Source organism: Stomoxys calcitrans, chromosome 4, assembly GCF_963082655.1.
Source record: "Stomoxys calcitrans chromosome 4, idStoCalc2.1, whole genome shotgun sequence".
Lineage (NCBI taxonomy): Eukaryota > Metazoa > Arthropoda > Insecta > Diptera > Muscidae > Stomoxys > Stomoxys calcitrans.
The window spans coordinates 9562205-9580572 of record NC_081555.1 but is presented as its reverse complement, the minus strand read 5'-3'; the positions used below and the strand labels follow the sequence as shown (position 1 = coordinate 9580572).

Below are 18368 nucleotides of genomic sequence, written 5' to 3'. Positions count from 1 at the left end.
GTCAGCACAGATATCGGGAGACCTAACGCAACTAATTTTACCAAATTTCAGCTAAATCGGGTAATAAATAAGCCACTTACGGGTAAAAGACCTTCAATCGAGAAAATGGACTATAAGGGGCTGTATCCAAATATGGTCCGGATAAGAATAGCACCCTCTAAAGTCTCAAGAAGTATAATCAAGAGATCGGTTTATATGGGAGCTACATCTAAACATGGACTGATTTGGACTCACCGAACTACATCAAAAAGAAATATTTGTAAAAAAATGTCAAGCGCCTCGCTTTACTCTTTCGTAAGTTAGCGTGCTTTCGACAGCGGGACGGTAAGACGGACGGATATGGCTAGATAGAACAAAAATACCATGACGGTCAAGAATTTGATTGCGCTTTGTTTGTTTGTTCGGAATAGACTCAAAAACGGCTCAAACGATTTTCATTAAATTTTCACAGATGGTAACCACCGGTGAAAATATGGTACTTCATTTTGTGATATCCACAAGGGGGGCAGACCCTCTCCCTTATCGCAATTTTCAAAAACGCCAGATCTCAAAAATGGGTGCAACGATTTAAATGAAATTTTGTATGCCACTTTATGGTAATCTAATAACACAAAACTGGTATAAAATTTTGGGGTCAAATAATCGCGAGGGACGCCCTACCCCAAAACTCTCCCAATAGGACATGGTTACCAATTGGGACAATATGGGCATAAAATGAAAGGTATTTAAAAGTAGAATACGAGCTTGGTATAACAATTTGACCTTTTATGTCGGGAGGCCCGGCACACCCCAAAAACCTCCCCAAAATTACGTATTTACCGATTGGGGCAATATGGGTATGAAATGAAAAGTTTTTGAAAGTAGATTACGAAACTTATGTATAAATTTGGGGTCAAATCCCAGGGGGCCTCCCCAATCCAAAAACCACCCCCCAACTGATATGTTTGCCGGTCGGGACAATATGGGATTCAAACGAAAGGTACTTGAGAGTAGAATACGAAACCTTATAAAAGCATTATAAAATATACATTTTTGACAGCATCTTAGCATTAGCATATCTTGAAAAATCTAGTCGTTTTTTTTTTTGGAAAACTTCCAAAGATGATATTTGTAAAAATTTTTTTTTCCAAAGAAAACTAATTTTTTTGTGATTTTCCAGAGCCCCGTTATTGTCAGCTGGTATAAACTGAACGGTGATATGCCTTTCCGTTGGGATCAAGAAAGCGGTATTCTACATCTTTATGAATTGCAAATTCATGATTCCGGTACTTACATCTGTCAAGCTCGCAATAATCAAACCAATCGCGTATACGAAGATCAAATATCTATTACCATCACCGGTAAGTTGAAAGCTTCAAAGAAAACCTTACAAAAAACTAAAAAAAAACTAACAAATAAAAATAATTTAAAAAAATTACAATGCTGCTATTAAAAATCTAAAGGATATGCCAAAGAAATGTTGGCTCGTTATGGTATGAATTACAATGTAAAGCATATTTTCTGTTTAAAGCTGCTTCACAAACTAAAACTTATACAATATTGGTATATATGTATTATATTAATTTTTTCTTTTTATTTCTTTTTAATTTTTTCGCCAACGCAGAAGATGCTCGCCGCTCACCACCCAGAATCGAAAACTTACCCTCACACCATACCTTCCCCGAGTATGCACCCAGTGAAATCAATTGCCAAGTTAGTGGTAATCCAACTCCCGTTGTTACTTGGACTCGTGTCAATGGCCAAGTATCCAGCGAAGTACGTGTCGAAGGCAGCCGTTTGATATTCGAGAGACCACGCAAATCTGACGAAGGCAGCTATAGATGTCAGGCTAGCAATGGCGAAGGCCCATCCGCCGAACAATATACTCATGTGTATATTGAACAAACATCGACCCAACCTCCTCCACCCCAACGTGAATTGGTCTACATCGAACCTCCATCATACTCTGGCGAGTCAGGTCAATTAGTGCGTTTAACTTGCAATCCCATATCGAATATAGTGCTCAAATACGAATGGACCAAGGATGGTTATCCCATCTATCGTGAACACAACTTGATCATTAATGGCAACACCTTGGAGATTCGCGAATCCTCACCACGTGACTCTGGTACTTACACTTGCATTGGTATCGATATACGTGGACGCCGCAATTACACTTCCGATGCTCATGTGATTATTGAGGATGGTGGCAGACCACCCATATTACCACCATACACTGGAGGGTAAATTCATTTTGAAGTTTTTATTAAGAGTTTTGTTTTTCATATATATACACCCCTTTGTATACAGCAATCCTCCTCCTGTGGTTCGTGCTTTGCCCGAAGAGAATTTAGTTGTCCAAGGTCGTGACTTTTCCATAACTTGCGAAGCCTCTGGCACACCCAGACCCACAATTACATGGACCAAGGTTCATGAAACTTTGGGTGACAATGTTCGTCAAACCGGCAATGTTTTGCGTATTACTTCGGCCCGCCCTGATAATCGTGGTATCTATTTGTGTATTGCCGAAAGCGAGTCGGGCACTGATCAATCCAGCACTTATATCGATATTGAACGTAAGTTGAAATAATTCTAAATTACAGCAATTCAAGTTGGGCGGGACAGGAAAAAAAGCAAATTTTTATTTATTTAAAAATAAAATTGTTAGAATTTTGTTATATTTGAGGAGTATTCAGAAGGTCAAATTTGTTTCTTAGATAAGAAAACATTAAATTTGCCAGCGCTTAAATCCAAAAATAAATCCTGTCCGTTTACACTGCGTTTTTGGGGATTTAGGTGCCATACCCAGTTTACATGCATATGCACACATGTGCATTTCACCCACATCCATATACAAAAATTCAACTCTATACATAAATCCCACAAAAGCAACTCGCAACCAATTTTCGTGCGAATAAAGTTAGTATTAGCCTTTACACTTGAAAGCGAAGGCCATTCTATGCTGTCACATATGAAGTAGTGTTTTTAGCCATCAAAGTTGAAAATTATTTAACTTTTGCGCTATGCTTTTTTGACCATTGTTTGCGAAGTTATATTTTTCAACGCGACGCTCCTAAACGCGTCGGCCTAAGGAGTGGTAACGCATTGTCGGTAAAAACAGTTGCAATATCGGTAATACAGTGTTACAGAGTTGCCAACAAACACATTTCAAGCAAATAAATTCATCAAACATTTAAAGATTATTTTCTCGATAAATTTGAAAAAAAAACAACCAAAAACAGAACATAAGTTTAGATCAAAGAGTTGTAAAATCTCTATGAATAACAACAAATTTGACCGGTAGAAACACCTCCTCAAAAAAATTTTAGCTTTCAACAAACAAAACCATGTTAAATTTGTTTTTACAAAAATCATCTAACAAAGATAAGGGTTAAAAAATATACCATCTCTTCCTCTCTCTTTCTATTTAAATTTGATAATATCTTTTTTTAATATACTATAAAACAATTTACTTAAAATATGCTAAGTTCCCAAGAAAGGAGTTGGTAATAAGAACGTTCCGAACAATTTACTAGTTTTACTACTAATTTGCACATCCATGATTATATCGTTGATTCCAGCTCGTGAACGACCAACTGTTGACGTTGATCCCAAAGAACCACAAATCATTACGGTGGGTGGTCAGGGTATGCTTTACTGCACAGCCACTGGCATACCTTCACCTCGCGTACAATGGACTCGTATTGACGGCCAACCACTATCACACAGACATACAACTCAAAGTGATCCTGGCTACATTGTGTAAGTTTACCCAGAGCATTTAAGTAGTAAATTTGATTTAATATTAACACCATTTTTTTAATAGCATTAACGATGTTGCTTTGGAAGATGCCGGCGAATACAAATGTGAAGCCGAAAACGTAGTTGGCAAAGTAAGCGGCACTGTTAGCATTCGTGTTATCGAAGCCCCCGTCATAACCCTACAGCCCAATGAGGAGATTGTAAGAGTTACCGAAGGCGATGAAGTTAAGATTGTCTGCTCGGCCACTGGTACTCCTAGCCCCAGTGTGCGCTGGATTAAGGAAGGTGCAGAGACCTATAGTTTTGCTGCTGCCGCCGAACAATACAACCAGGCCGTTTTGGAATTCTATCGTGTCAGCATGGACGATGCCAAGATCTACAAATGTATTGCCTCCAATGAAGCCGGTCCCGATGAACGCTATGTTGTGTTGGATGTTAAGCGCCGTCGTGGTGATGCTCCTGATGACAGCGATGTTGACAGATATCCCAGCCGTCCCCCATATCAACCACCCCAATATCCACCATCCAACCAACCTCAATACCCACCTCAATACCCACCCCAATATCCACCACAATACCCACCATCCAACCAACCCCAATATCCACCCCGTCAACCTCAGAAAGCTTATGAGGCCAGACTTGGTGATAATGTAACCTTAACCTGCGACTTAGGTAATGTGCCAACGACAGTACAGTTGAACGCATGCATTTTGTTTGCTTTGTGTGTTGAAATCAGCTGATTTCCTACAGAAAAAACAGCTGATTTCAATAAATAAATTGAACAAAAACCATTTGTTCCTTGGACATTATGGTTTCGAATAGTAAAGGAATTTTAATTTGATAATTTTTTTTTGGTACTTATGTTTAGATGCCGCCTACGAAACCAAATGGGAGCGTGTTGATGGCCGTCCCCTACCCACCAATTCCTATACCGATCGCAACAGATTAATGGTGGAACATTTCAATGTAAATAATGCAGGAGAATATCGTTGCAATGCTTTGGATAGCCGTGGAACCCTTATCACATTCCATTTGGCCGAATTAGTGTACACTCCCATACCACGTATTACTCTGCATCCTCAAATGCCAATGCATGTTAATGCCAATACTGATGTAACTATTACTTGTATGGTCGATGGCGCTCAACCGATATCCGTATCCTGGCATACAGAAAATAATAGACCTTTGCCCAGGTAAGTAAGGAATCGAGGAACATTAACGCTATTAAGACGAATGTGGATTTACAATGCAGGATAGTAATCGATAACAGCCGATAGCAATTGATTCTTATTATATGGTACTAAAAATATGGCCATAGTACCATATTGAGCTTAAATGTGAATCGAAGTTGAGAAGTTCGCCCCTATTCTATAATGGAATGTTAATGGCGAAATTTGCATAATAATGCATAGTTACGATGGCGGAATATTGATAAACGGTTTTAAATCCAATTATCGATATCGAAATGTAGATAATTGTTGTATATTATTTTAGTCCTATATAGTGCAAGTCAAATGTTCAGTATACAATATCAGTTCAAAGTTGTACTGGTAAGTTATCGTTATCATCGATAACAGACAATAAAAAATAGTTAATCATGATTTGCACCATATAGTTCTCAAATAAAACACAGCAAATATTTAATTGCCATTGGGTGAAATTAATGGAAAATTTTAAATTATTTCGATTCATAGCGAAAAGTATTTTTTTGTACATAGATCAATATGAAAAATAGTCTGGCTAGATATCTCAAATGTTATACGAGTATCAAATTCTGTTGAAACACAAAACTATAATGAGAAGGGCTCAAATCAACCAAGTATTCGTTTGACTTATCCCTAGGTTTAATTTTCCCCGAAGAAGGGCAAGCCAGATGTTCTGCATTCATTTCCAGTGCAAAGTTGTATACATAGATATCGATCTCATGCAATAAGACATGATTTGTACTGTATAGAACTAGACTTTGTTTGTTTTAGCAACCTCTAGTGAAAATCAAAAGCATAAATAAGTCCAATATAATGGATAATTTTCTAGTTCAATGTTGTACTAGATAGATAGCGATATCATGAAATTAAAGCCAATAACACACGATTTCTATTTCCAGTGCAATGCTATACGGGATATTTATCGATATCATGCAATAACACATGATTTGTACTGTAAAGTACTAGACTTTGTTCGTTGTAGCAACCTTTAGTGAAAATCAAAAGCATAAATAAGTCCGATATAATGGACAATTTTCCAGCTCAATGTTGTGCTAGATAGATAGCGATGTCATGCAATAACATATGTGTTTTTTTGCTGTGTTTTATTTTAGGTTACATAGTACAAATCACGATTAACGTTTCTTATTATCTGTTATCGCATGGTATCGATAACTTACTAGTGCAACTTTGCACTGACATTATATCCAGAACATCGGAATTGCACCAGATAGTGCAAAAATAAAACACAGCATTTAATAATCTCCCGCTAAAGTCTGAGGTAATCAATAAGTCAGATGTCCTGAATAGATATCAAGTGCAAAGTTTCACTGAAAATTGTAGATACCATGCGATAGCATGACTTGCACAGTATAGTAACAGACATTGTTTAATTTGAACAATCGCCAACGTTAACACTAGAATTCCAGTTCAAAGTTGCACTGGATAGTTACCGATATCATGCGATAATAGGCTATTTCAAGTGATCTTCGCTGTATTGTACTCAAATCACACAAGGCAATATACTGCCAAGATGAAAATAAACATTTATGACCATATTCATAAAACTTAAAGTAGCATTAAAGTAAGCCTATTCTACAGATTTCCTTTATAGGACTTTCAAATCAACCTACTATAAAACTGTTTTAAGTTTTTTGAATACCGGTGTTAGGCTTTTGCATTCGGTATAGGAATGAAGGCTATGAGGGCTTTAGTACATGGCTTATAAGTGCCATGAAAATCGATTACTAAATACACAAAATCGATTAAACGTTTAATAAATTTTCTATTTATCATTATTTTTGTTTCTTTTTTCAATTACCTAACAGCTCTGTTTCCACTGACGGCAAATACTTGAGATTCTATGACATTACACCTGGTCATGCTGGTCGTTATCGCTGCACTGCCAGCAATCGTTTTGGAAATACCACCGAATTGGCCGAAGTTATTGTCAATCGCGGCCATACCTTTGAACCTCAACCCACTAGTAAGCAATACCAATTGAATGAAGGCGAAACTGTTCAAATGCTCTGCGATATTGGAGCAATGAGGGCATCAGTTCGTGGTGAAATTCATGTAAGTTGTATATTGATAGTACATAATAGAATACTTCCTCAAGGTGTTAAATATGAAGAAGAAAATATTTTATGAATGGACTAAACGAAATTTAAAAACCCAATCCATGAAGTCTGTGTCACTCAAGCGTTGGGCTTGCTTGATATATGGCAATCATCTGTTTTATATGAAAACAGCTGATTTATGGGAAAACAGCTGATTTGTAAGAGAATAGCTGATTTATGAGAAAACAGCAGCTTTGTAAGAACCCAGTTGATTTGCCAAGAATTCAAAGACTATCAAATTTTATGACAGCAACAATGCCAAACCAATTTACACTAAAAATTATCTGTTGCCTCCAATTAATATTCAATATATCCACAAAACAGCAGTTTCAATAAGTCGATAATTTTTATTAAAATTAAAATTCCGCTTGTTGGAATCACCTTAAATTTTTAACGAATTTATTCAATATATATATATATTTTTTTTAATTTTCTCTTCCCTCTAGTACACCTGGCGCCGTGAAGATAACCAACCTTTGCCACCCAATGCCATAAGCCGCAACAATGAACTTGTCATCAATAATGTACGAAAACAAGATGAAGGACGTTACATTTGTGAAACCTACACTGCCAGTGGCTCAGCACAGCCATCCTATGCCGATTTGTATGTCAAGAGTGAGTATCAAGACTATATGGCCAGATATTCGAGACGTTATAGACGTCAAAGACATTGAACCAAAGAAACAGATACCAAACAAAAAAAATGAAAAATCGAAATTTACATTTAATCACTACCAAGGAAAAAAAGAAAAACAAAATTAAATGAAATTTTTTTAAAAACCACCAAAACATCAAGAACAAATTTTTAAGGAATTTAGCTTTACAAAAACAAAAACTAAAAAACCAAACCTTTTTTTATAATTGGCATGTTCTAATTTTCAAATGAAATGGAAATCGAAATTTTTTTACCTTCCAAGAGAAAAAAACCACCACTGATTTTACTTATTTTTTCTTAATAAATGTATAATATGTAAAAATTGTTTATCCAATCCAATACCAAAAAATACACCACACCTGTAAATAGTTTAACAACACCACCTCAAACTTCAAAACTCAGTTTGTAAATTAACATCATTGTTGTAAATCTTTCTTTATACTTGTATAAACAATTTACAATTTATTTTTTTTAATGTATCACAACTTGAGTATGAGAAAAGTCCAAAAAACGGTGGCGGGTTAAATTTTCAGCTATTTTCTTTTATAATTTTCATACCTAATTCTAATTTTATTTTGCATGCCTACAAATAATAATTCTTAATTTTTTTTATTAATTTTAAGTCTAATTGAGATTTCCTTTTCTTAACAAGCCTTAAATTTTTTGTTAACCATTAGAAAACAAAAAAAAAATACCGAAGAACCAAAATGGCTGCCATTTAAATTTAACATATAAGTCCCAAAAAACCAAACCAAAAACTCCCCTTCCCCCCAAAAGAAAATATTAATAAATATATTTGATTTATTAACAATTTTTTATAAACAAAATAACCCAGTTTTTAATTTTATTTTATTCCGTTGAATTATTAAAAAAGAATTTTAGATGCATTGAACGAAAAATGCTTAGTGGTGCAGGTTTTTTTAGTTTAAATGTCTCATTTATGTGTTCACTCACAACCGATAACTGGCAGCGTAAATCGGCTGTGGTATTAGGTGGTATGAAGATTTACAAAATCTTGGTTGCGGATTTTTGTGGAAATGTTATGTTCTTCCAGGAAGTGTTGTTCCCCTCCCTTCAAGATTTTTTGTTCCCCTGGATGTTTTAAATGTGTGCTGTGAAATGTCCCTTCTGTTAAGTTTTGTTTTTATTTTTTTGTTCCTTTTATTATTTATCTCTTTTCCCTATTCTACTCTCTGTCCTCTTTTCTAGCTTCTACTTTGCTTTTAACTATCCTCTTTCTTTTCTGTTTCCACTTCATCGTATGATCTTTATTATCACATAAAATGCCATATTAGAACTTATATCGATAAAAAATTATCGATCTTATTGACAAAAATTAATTTCAAGTAAGAAATATAATAATCAAGTTAAGTACATAATTAATCAATTTTTGTTATTAAATTCAACAACAATTTTAATCAATATCTATGCTTGTATGCACTGACATCGAGAGTTAACGAGTTCCTCTGATAAAATCTTAATTGCAAGTCAGATATTATGGATAGAATTTCAGTTTAAAGTTGTAATGGATTGTTATCGATATCATAAGATAACAGCTGATAACACGTGATTTGTACTGTACAGTATTAAGATAATAACACAGAAGGTGTCACTGTCTTACTTAAGTACTACAATCATATCTATAATGACTGATCGGAAGGAACCTAATTAAAGTAGACGAGCGAAAGACTTGCCTCTGACTTCACTATGTGGAAAACCAGGGGTTTATGGCCATAGGCGGCAAAGATACCGTTTGTGCTACGATGACCCTCAAAATCTGTCAGGTACATCCCAATTGCACTGGGTAGTGCTAAAATAGGTTCAAAAAACACAGGTTCCTCAGGCTATCTTCTCGATAACAATCGTAATCGAAGAGTTGTAGAAAGTTATAGTTTCGAAATATTTCCTTAATACCATGTAGACAATCTTTAATAAAAATCGATGCAATCAAATTTTTGAAATAGATTGCAAATTATAAATCTCATTCCTCAATATTAATTTACAATCGATGATATTAAAATTATATTTTTTAAAAATATATCGAAAAATTATGCAAACCACTAAAATAGGGAATATTATTGTTATAAACTTACCTGTAGTATAATCTGCAATGAAAAAAAAAGATAACTAATTTAAATATGCGTTAATATGTAATCGGTAACAAGAAAAAACATACATTTAATATAAGCCATGTTTTACTATTTCATTAGACAGATTTTTTAAAATTTTTATTTAGTTTTTAAAGATTTCGAAATCGAAGTTGTGCTGGATATTTATCGATAGCCGATAACACGAGATTTTCATTGGATAGTACTAAAAAAAAATACGCCACTAGTTTAAAGTGCTAGTTAATGGCCCGACTGGACCGGAATTTGATTCTCACAACAAACAATATATCTAAAAGCTCAAGAAGACAAATTTGAGAATAGATTTAAAACAGATTTTTGGCTTACTTGGAGCTATGTATGGTCTATTCAATGATCTACAATATAAGGCTTCCTTCGATGTGGGTATTGAAGGACATATGTGTACCAGACCAAAGTTCCGCCTGAAGCGGCATCTACATATGGATTCGATAACTATTTGTCTAGACCTTATTTGGTTAAGTATTGAAGAACATTCGTGTATTTCGCTTGCACAATTTCAGTTTAGTCGACTAAAAAATTAGGCTTCTCAGGGCTCAATAAGCTAAACCGATGGATCGATTCATATGAGGACCCTACAAGCTACACTTTTGTAGGGGCTGATGTCATAACAAATCATTATATTAACTTAGGCTGATTGCAATTCCAACCCGTCTATGCCAGTAAGATTTTTGTAGTTGTAACATTGAACATAAGTTAGAATGTGGAAGCGATCAGCATGACAAATGTTTTATAGGAAGTTTTCGTAAAGTAACAACCAGGACAGGGAAGTTGTTATGTCCTAATGTTATGGCCGGAAGTCACCGTGGCGCAGAGGTTAGCATGTCCGCTTATAACGCCGAACAACAGGGTTCAAATTCCGGCGTGAAGATCAGAAAAATGTTCAGCGGTGGATATCCCCTTACTAATTCTGGCAACATTTGTGAGGTTTCCTGCCTGCTTCTCTACTAAGTGTTGCCGCAGTGCGACATGCCTTTCGGATTCTTAATCGTGAATCGGTCTGCACTCATTGATATGAGAGAGGTATCCCCTGTTCCTTAATGTAATGTTCATGGAGTATTTAGTAAATTTAGTTTTGTAATGTTATGTTGGACGATAAAAAAATGATTTCAAAACTTTTCGTTCAACTCTATTCTGATACCTATTTCAGCTAGACATTTAATCATCTTATGCATTTTCTCTAGTGAAAATATTTCCTTAACCATTTGTGAATGCGTCTAGCTTACAACTCAAAAAGCCTATGAAATCGACTTTTAGATGCTCTAATTATCGAAATTACAATTTATAGGTTAGCAGATTGCTTATTTCAATGGTTTACAATGGTACACCTCCCATTGGATAGTGGTGCTAGTTTTAATTTTAATGACATTTTTTCGGAACAGTTCATTAACCTTTAAACGGTATTGTTTTTGTTTTCGTTCAAATAATAAATTAAAATTCTAATATGGCATTTTTTGGTGTTATCTCTATCCTTCTTTACTTCCTTTCTTTCTGCTCATACAATTTTTTTCTTTTTTATTTTCTTATACCTTGGTTTATATTTTTGCCCATTTGCCCCCGTTGTTTTCATTACAATTCCATGCTTCAATATCACAAAACCTGAAAAAAGAGATAAAATACCTCTTTCATCATTCTGAACTGGTTAAGGAAAATCTCATTGAGTCGATCATTTTCATTAAACATTTTTCATTAATTTTGTAAAAAGTTTTTTTTTATAAAATTGTTTTCAGTGTTAAAACAAAAAAAAATTATTTATTGGTAAGAATGACAAATGTTTAGTTAAATTTTATTATTGTTGTTTATGGTCAGTTAAAATACAATATATTTGTTGTTGCCTTATTGAAATGTGTTTTTAGAAAATTTTAAGAAAATATCATCCATATGTTAAATGTTAGTAAATAATAAACAATTATACACGCCCACACATTTATCACCCGCTAAAAGTAACACCAATGTTCCCAGAGAACAAAAAACACTATAAAACACAGTAATTGTTTAGAAAACAGATAAAAAAATCATTTGGATAATTAATAATTGATTCAAAAAAAAAAGATTGGTTACAAATCTGCAACAAAATCTCTTCTCGTTCTCTGGAACTATTGACATCATCTGTTTTTTCTCTTTTAAAAAACGATGATATTAATATACCAAGTAAACACAAAAGCAAGAAAGAGAGAGAGAATATCCAAATGATTTTCTGTTTTATTTTATTGTAGTCTATTTTTGTTAGCACTATTAATGTAAATAATTTTGTTGTAATTTTGCTGCCAATTTAATTATATTTTTGTTGAACAACAATAAGTTAAATCAGTTCTCGACAATGTTTATATGATTTTCCCCCTTCAAACAATTGACAAACAGCTAAAGTGAAACCAGGATTTACACAAATTTTATTCAATTTATTCTATATTATATTATTTATAGCCTTTTATTTAATTATATGGACTTTTTTATGAACTAAAATAATTTTCTCTGATTTTCTTCTTTTTTACATATTTTCTTCTTTTGCATTACTTTTTAATTTAACAAAAAATTAAAAAAAAAATCAAACAAAATTTGGGATATAATTTTTCAAAACAAAAAAATACACAAATCATCATGCCATCATTTTTAACAAAATTATTTAATTATTAAATAACTCAAAAAAAATATTCTCTACACAAACAAAATATTTTTTTTGTTAAAAAACAAAATTTAAAGGAGGTCACAGCGTTAATGATATACCTTGCATGGTCCTCTATATCTGTACAGGTGTGTTTAAATTATAATTTCTATTTTTGTTACAATTTTTATCCACTTTTTTCTATATCTCAAATTCATACAAATGTTATAGTTTAGTTATGATTAGCAATTTAAAATCATACTATTTTTTTAATTAATATTTTTTTAGCCGTTTACACGCGTAGATATTAGTATCGTTTTTTTCGTAATTAGCACCAGGACTTTAATATCTATTTGTTCGTGTAGATTTACATTACAAAGTCCCTTGATGAAAAAGAAAATTCCGCCCATCCTTAAAAATCCCAACAAAAAATTCATTTGTGTATATTTAACGTTGTGTTCGTCCCTATGTGTTTTTTATTTGCCAAATTCAAGTCGTACAATATCTTAATACATTTCACTATATAATTGTGTATAGCTTTGGTTTTAGTAAAATTAAACGTACAGTCATCATAAATACATTGAAATCATAGCAAACCCCCATAGAGCAATTTAGAAAATCCTTGGAAAATAGTCTACAAATTACAGCAGTATTAATTAATTTGTTTTTTTTTTTAATAAAGTAAGTAGATCTTAGATTAGAAAATCCCAAACCAATTTTAGAAGCCAATTTTTTTATTAGGGCAAAAAAAAGTCTTCTGCTTATTTGTGAATGATAAAAAGAAATTTTCATAAGAACAAACCGAAAACTTCCACTGAACTATGAAAAAAATTAGAAAAGAGTGCAAAAGCTTTCGTCCCAATTTACGTTGATAGGGTCTTATTAGCAGAAATTGTTAAAAGCTGCCATTTGCATCATAACCACAATATATTTCTACAGTTATAAGATGGTCCACCAATTTTTTCCCATCGCCTTAGTTACAACTTTAGATTAGAATGTGAAAAAGTCGAAAAACTTTCTAAAAAAATAACATTATTGGACGTTATCTCCCTATAGTTCATTACATTATTCGCTTTGTAATATCCATCATTGGAAAAACTCGTTATAGGAATTCTACAGTTTTCCTAAAGTCATTTGCAGTTGAGAGACAACACTGCTATTTTTCGTTGTCAATTCATCTCAAAGTGATGTTATCAAAAAACCTTTTCGTCATTTATATTGTTACTTTATATACGACATACTGAAAAGGAAACAATATAAACATCGATAAAATTTCGATATATTACCTTGTTTTGCAATCCAATAATATTTGAATTTTATAAACATCACAATGTCTGATCTTTGATAACTATCTTATCGAAACAATTTTACTTTATGTGATCGATATACGGAAGGCAAACTATAATTGCATCGATAAATGGCAAATATTCCCAGACCCTTCTTACAATCATTAAGCCAAATTGCATATTTTGTTATTTGGGCCCTTCTGCCGAGATTTAGGATTACCATCGATAAAATATACACAACACCATCTCTAACCCTCATCAATTGAACCGATAGTTATGGTACCAAAAAAATTTTTCTACATATCTTGTTTCCTTATGGTCGTCAATACCCTACTGAATTAATTTCGATAAACGTCTATAAATGTTAGGTTAAATAACTTTTCAATAACATTTATATTTGATGGACAATGTTATACAACATTGTTCGATAAACGATAAAATATCGATATATTTCCTGTGCATTTTTAAAGTGCTATCCAATGCAAGTCAGATGTTCTGCATAGAATATCACTGTCAGGATGTAGTGGTATGTTATCGATATCATGCGATAACCGATAATAAGAACCGATTAATCATGAGTTGCACTATATAGTCCTATATAAAACAAAACACAGCAAATATCTCCATTGCCTCAAATTTGTATACAATCCATATCATGATATGGACTCGTTATCGAAATTCAATATCAATTGTATTTTGTTGACATTCCGATAGCAATATTCTTTTTTGATAGATAAAGAAGGCTAAAGCAATATTTCTTATGGTGATTCTGAATCTGTTGTCAATGTCAACGTTCCATAGTTTAGAGACAGCTTTTATTGAAAACGATAAAATATCGATGTGTTTTCAATATTATTAGATTTCATCGTTCAATTTTAGTTTAAAGCATTTAAAGAATGTTCGGAAAGATTGCTATCGGATAATCCTTTTTTAATGTAATTTTTATATCAAATACAACGACTTTTAAAATGCTGACAACTCTGTCGATAACACTGTTATCGATATTCACAGCAAATTCATTTACGATACTTTTGTGACAAAAAGATTTCCAAATGAAAGTTCGTTATGTTCATCTAATTTAATGTGGAAACATTTCTTATAAGGAAGACATCAGCTTCTTCGATTACTGAAACCCACTCTCAAAAGTTTTAAAAAGTAATTGATACTATAGATAATTAGGAAATGTCGATTACATTCCTTCGATAACTTTAAAAAATAAAATTTGCCAATTTTCTAGTGTTTATCGTTAAAAATTCAAATACTTTTAACCTTTTTACATCGTAAATTTTATATGAATGCGACTCATACGTATGAACTATAAAAATATCGATATTATATATACGATAACATTCGGATAACTTTAAGTTGAAACCTTTTTAGATAACATCATATTTTAATTTAAAATAAAAAAATATATGCACAGGAAATATTTTTTCAACTTTTTCAGTTCGAATTAGTTAACCTTCCTTTCATAAAAAATCGACAAATCCATGGGAATTAAAAAAAATTATCATATCTATGCAAACATTTTGAGTTTTATCGAATTAAATTAAAATCCATTAACGTGTCATAGTATATACATCGAAACAATAAAAGAGTCCAAGAATTTAAACTTTCATGTATGTGACTTCTAATAGTTATTGTCATACCTTTGCAAACATTTTTAGCTTTATCGAATTAAATTAAAATCCTTTAACATGTCAAAGTAAATACATCGAATCAATAGAAGAGCATAAGAATTTAAACTTCTATGTATAGGCCTATAATCGTGTTCTCATCTTATTTGGAGGCATAGCCTATGAAACATTATTAATAAGGACTTTTATCGACATTCATCGAATGCAGGGTTTGCCTTTCAACTACCCTTTAAAAGCATATTTCAATTTTATTCTGCTAATATGTTATAATTCAAACTTTAATAAACTTGTATACAAGATTTGTGCTTGGAAAGGTTAATAATAAGGAAATACATCGACATTTATCGAAAACTTGTGAATGTATTTCACTCTATACTACTATATCAGCAACGTAGCGACGTAAACAATGGAAGTTTGCTGTTTTGATAACATAGTAATTACATAGATATGATGTATGATGAAGTCTTTCCAGTTTAAACTCGTGAAGAAAACCAATTCACAAACGAGTATATCGATAACAAATATATTAGTAAAATCGGTTGAACAAATGTATCATAAAGCATTCTACTTTCTTCAGTACAACAAAAAGAAGAAGCTTAAAATTTCAGTAAATAATAACTCAGAAGTTCATGTCTTGCTTTTCCAAGTTATCAATATTTATTAAATATTGGTTGACCAATGTCCTCATTGGCATTAGTTACATATATCACAATACCACAGATAGTGTTTAAACCATACCCTTTTCATTTTATCCTCCCTTCACCCCCACAACATGTGTTATCAATGTTGTTAATATGATTTTTCAAGCTCAACCTTAATATGAAAATTAGAACCTCGATATTTGTGCTAATTGCATCCGCCCTTCATATGCGAATGGGAAAACAGTTTTCCTTCACTTAATACCGTTGATTAACTCTATGCCTTTACTTACTACAATCTTTATTACATAATATTAAATTTTTTTTATTATTTCCCCTATTTTGAAATACAAACTTTTATTCAAAACTATAACTAAATATAAAAAAATCCCCAAATCTATATAAACACATGTCCACCTACAAAAACAAAACTCAATATCATTATTGTGAACTGACCTGTGATCTAACCTATACAATAAACTGTTTGTGCATCAATTCGAAAAAAAAATGCAAAAGATTATAAACCCTTGAGGATAATCAAAACCAAGCCATTGACACCAGCCACAGCACCGGTTTCCTTGCCCCCATCTTCAATGACTACAACAGGTCGTAGCTCCTACAGCTGTCAGCCCAGCGATTTTAAGTGTGTCTCTCACCCCCACACCTGTGTGGCCAAACACATGGTATGCGATGGTATTCATGATTGTACCGATCATTCGGATGAGTTCAATTGTACGCGTGATCAGACCACCGCCTACAAACGTTGGAAAAAACACTACTATCAACATGTCAATCAGGGAGTGGGCATGAGAAGGTACAAAAGAAAATTCCCTCTATTGACAAAGATACCACTATCGCCGCCACCAGCAACTGCTTACTTTGGAAGAGAACAGCTGAGCCATAGGGCCCCATATGGCAAAAGCAAAGGCAAAGGCGTTTATGAATCAAAACAAAGACCCGGTTGGTTTAAATTTTAAAATTCTGTTTTGATCTTACATCTCCATATACCTCTATATATGTTTGATTATGTTATTTGTGGCAAAAGAAATGATTAGATGTTGGAAAAAAGAGCAAAGCAATCAATTTAAAACAAAACAACAACAAAATCAACACACACCCACTACTCAGAGAACACTTTGTTTTTAATATTATCGATAACATTTCTTCTCTTATTTTACTGTTGTTTAGTTAAATACCCAAATAGTAGGTTGGGACAAGGCATTTATCATAAAGTTATGGTAGTTAAGCATACGTTGTTGAATGGCTTGAAAAGGCCTACCAAAAACTACACAAAACAACAACAAATACAAAAGCACTAACAAAAGAGAGCCAAAGTGTGCAAATGAGCAAAGACACCAACCACCAAAAAAAAATAGATATCACCACAACCACCAGTATCACCTTCAACTATGCTTTTAGTTTGTGTGTTGTTTCTCATAGTGGTTAAAGAGAGCGATATAGAGAATGCAAACAAACGAACAACAATCATATGGCTGATGCGATGCAACCCTGTATCATTTTAGAGCTGGCACTTAAACACTTACACTTATCCACCCAAAATCAAAACAAACAAAAATCGATAACACACAGGTTATGTTACCCTATCCAATGAAGAAAGTTATAAACGAAAATTAAACTCAATAATTACTTTCACCATATAAATTAATGAATGTTTTTTAGAAGATATATCTATATGTGTTTTAGGAATTAGAATGGCTTTAAACTAGGTTTCATTTATTTTTTTTTTTGTTGACAAGTAAAAAATTAGCAAACCTTATTTGCATTGTGTTGTAAGTAATACCTGGCAAAGCCAAGGTCACCAATGAAAAACGAATCATAAAATAATCCCATCCACAAGTGTCACCAACAACTACAAATCACCTCACCCCAAATCAAATCACCAACAACCACTACTACTCAATCACTTTGCTTTTGTGTTCTTTATTCTAATATTTTGATTTTATTCTAACAAATATTGCATGAAATTGTTTTTTTATTTTTTACTAAAAATACTAAAATCCAACACCAATTAGTTACACAAAATCAAAAATTTCAACCAAAATTTTGTAAATAAACCTCTAAGTTAACTAAAAAATATGTGTCTGAATGTTAACCAAAAAATTGTGAAATTTTCTAAAAAGAAAAGAAAACAAACCATATGGGAAATTTTAAATTTTCAATGTTATGCAGTGCATATAAGGTAACAATCTATCACAGCTATCTAGAAACCTAAAAGAAAAAAAAGATGATATGCTATCAGTACTGGTCAATACCAAACGGTATTAAACGTGCCGCAACATAACATTGCATATAGTATTTGGTATCTATTTTTCTTTCGATGTA

At 32.8% G+C, this 18368-nt stretch overlaps 1 protein-coding gene across 7 annotated transcripts in view; it reads left to right on the top strand.

Moving 5' to 3' along the window:
* The window catches only part of LOC106081403 (basement membrane-specific heparan sulfate proteoglycan core protein), a 304578-nt gene that overhangs the window by 272713 nt on the left and 13497 nt on the right, over positions 1–18368 (top strand). For all 7 annotated transcript variants that reach the window (XM_059366577.1, XM_059366576.1, XM_059366574.1 and 4 more), the window contains 10 exons: positions 1160–1340; positions 1604–2222; positions 2290–2555; positions 3561–3741; positions 3806–4413; positions 4610–4934; positions 6773–7019; positions 7510–7678; positions 12563–12613; positions 16542–16985. In XM_059366577.1, the coding sequence (XP_059222560.1) occupies positions 1160–1340; positions 1604–2222; positions 2290–2555; positions 3561–3741; positions 3806–4413; positions 4610–4934; positions 6773–7019; positions 7510–7678; positions 12563–12613; positions 16542–16985 (3091 nt within the window). The remainder of the gene's footprint in view (positions 1–1159; positions 1341–1603; positions 2223–2289; positions 2556–3560; positions 3742–3805; positions 4414–4609; positions 4935–6772; positions 7020–7509; positions 7679–12562; positions 12614–16541; positions 16986–18368) is intronic.